Source organism: Anneissia japonica, unplaced genomic scaffold (genome assembly GCF_011630105.1).
Source record: "Anneissia japonica isolate Jap-2015-1 unplaced genomic scaffold, ASM1163010v1 scaffold288060_len1141017_cov207, whole genome shotgun sequence".
Classification (NCBI taxonomy): Eukaryota; Metazoa; Echinodermata; class Crinoidea; order Comatulida; family Comatulidae; genus Anneissia; species Anneissia japonica.
Window position 1 is genome coordinate 137,893 of NW_022712486.1, and position 2,534 is coordinate 140,426.

A 2,534-nucleotide genomic window follows, 5' to 3' on the forward strand; every position below is an offset into this window, starting at 1 on the left:
GGAATTCTCGAATATCAGATATACGCCACAGACTCAGACGATGATCCAGTTGTTTTCCAGCTCGATCCGAATTATCCAGTAACCGAACTTGGAGAAATCGTGGAACTAAGTGTAGATGGTGTCTTTAAATTTAAACCCTGCCTTGATTGTTATGGAAATGCATATATATTTATAAAGGGTATGGTTAATTTTTATTTTCTTCAAAGGGTGAAAGAATTTGACGAAATATTAGGTACTTTAACCAAATTCACTGGTGATACAATATTAATTAAATACTATGTGAAATGCTTTTAAATGTTTATTTAATTTTAATGTTTTAGCTGTCGAAACTCCTGAAAGTCAGTTTGTGGAGCCATTAACCTCTACCAAAGCCTTTGAGGTGGACATATCGTCTAGACAAGATCCACCAGTCGTCTATTTTTGTACAAGGAAAACATCTGATACACCTGCTGTAGACGAAAGATTTTATCAGGTAAAGAAATGTTTGCATATTATTTTCCAGTATGACAACAATGATCTGGCTCTGCGCTGCTATTGCTACTACACTTGTCATTGCTTCTACTATTACTGCTGCTGCTGCTGTACTGCTGTTAGTCTAAATGCTGCTACAATAATAACAAAGTAAATAAAATGTTTTTCAAAGAACTTTTTATTCTTCTGTCTACAGCTAACAATGGAAGAGAATACAGACACAAACGTTGCTTATCAGGATTTGATTGGTTATGTTGGTGCTTATGACGTAGATATGGATGACGTATTGCACCTTATGTTTCAAACTCCAACTCAAGGTCAGTTTCATGTGAAACCACCAGAAAGAGAAGACCCGTCAACATCTGGGGCTCTTACAGAATGCCGCATCCAGTACCCTCACTCAACGGTAAGAAGGAATGATTAAATATTGTTAGATTTATATGATATAAATAGCAGAAGTCTGGGGTTACACCATCACCATCTAATGAAGATTGTGAAGTATGTTGGTTTGGGTATGTTGGTTTTGGGTTATTTCAGGGAACAAATTTAACTGTTCCCTGGTTATTTTAGTTCTTAATTTTTTTTTTTTCGAAATCAGGTGCTTTCTAGCATGGAAAAAAAATGGTTCTTAAGACTCAGCTCTTATCCCGACAGTTACAAATACAGGTTGTTTCCAAGAACATTTAGATATTGGAATAATCTTCCTTTTCAAATTATTATTATTATTAATTATTATTTTATTTATTTGTATTTATTTTGTGTTTTCCTACCATTTTAGGGTGCAATGGCTTGGGTGTGGACAGAGGTTACCTACAAGCCTAACAAAGGTTTCTATGGCTCAGACTATTTGTCCGTATTTGCACGTGACCAAGCTGACTTATATTCAAAGGTTCTTGAGGTTGATATTGCAGTTATGAAGAATCCTTGTACTATACATGGCACATGTCATGGTAAGTATACGTGTATATATATGATATGACAAAATATTTTAAAGGCTCTTATGAATATGTACACAACACCTAGATACATGTAGAACTTAACACTTTCAACTAGAGTGGCAGTGTGCAGTCATTTTCATATGCAGCATCATAGTAGAGATCTACTAATACTGTAATACAGTAGTTTATTTATATTGTACAATAGAAGTAGCCATGGTAAATCAAAGCAATAAAAAATATAATAAGATAAGAAAAAATATAGCAAAACGAGCTTTCACCCTGGCCAGGAATCGGCACCCTAGTCATTCCTCCCCGACTATCCCTATCCATTCCATGCAAGGTTATGCACCAAGCAAGACCATTAACTATAAGGTTCACTAACTCGGTCCCAATTTGAAACAACTGAACGGAGGGAGGAAAGCACCGCGATCCCTAAGCCATAAATGCGGAGAACCTAGCACTATCAAGTACCTGTCAGTCGAATCTTGAGACTGCCTAACTCCGAACTTGCCGGAAGCTCCCCCCACGAATACTCGCTAGTAGTACAAACAAACGACGTACACCTCGAAAATATGGCCAAGCGCTCAGAATGTAAACTAGATCGGAATCCGTTCGAGAAAAGAGGCAGGTAACCTAATTAAAAAAACATATTCATATATATACAGCCGTGGGTCAACAGTACGCATGGTCATGGTGTCAAATTAATTCAAGCTTATTTTTTAAAGTGGGAAAACCTTAAATATTGAAATAATTGTTATTAATAAATATATATTTAAAGTTTTTATTAAATTTTCAAAATAATTGTCCGTTTTATTTGAAAAAATCAATAAAAGATTATAAAAATATTCAAATTAGATATATGCAAATATATTTTATTAATTATTCACAATGTGTTATAGCGGGTATTACATAGTCACACCCGCTCAAATATGGAACAGCAGTTTTTCATTTTTTTAAATATAAAAACCTCATCATTTGACATTTTTACCTCAGCCTCAATTTGCTCTTACTTTTTCTGAATTTTAAAGCAATTTCAGCCTCCCCTACCACCGTGGCATGCTCTGTAACTTGGTTGTCTTTCATTATCAATCTTTGGCAGCACTTTTTATATTCCATGAGGATGAA

General features: G+C 35.0%; 1 protein-coding gene across 2 annotated transcripts in view; it reads left to right on the top strand.

The window, feature by feature from the left end:
- The window catches only part of LOC117107873, a 57,968-nt gene that overhangs the window by 50,858 nt on the left and 4,576 nt on the right, over nt 1-2,534 (top strand). For both annotated transcript variants that reach the window (XM_033249691.1, XM_033249692.1), the window contains 4 exons: nt 1-178; nt 321-472; nt 668-877; nt 1,250-1,421. In XM_033249691.1, the coding sequence (XP_033105582.1) occupies nt 1-178; nt 321-472; nt 668-877; nt 1,250-1,421 (712 nt within the window). The remainder of the gene's footprint in view (nt 179-320; nt 473-667; nt 878-1,249; nt 1,422-2,534) is intronic.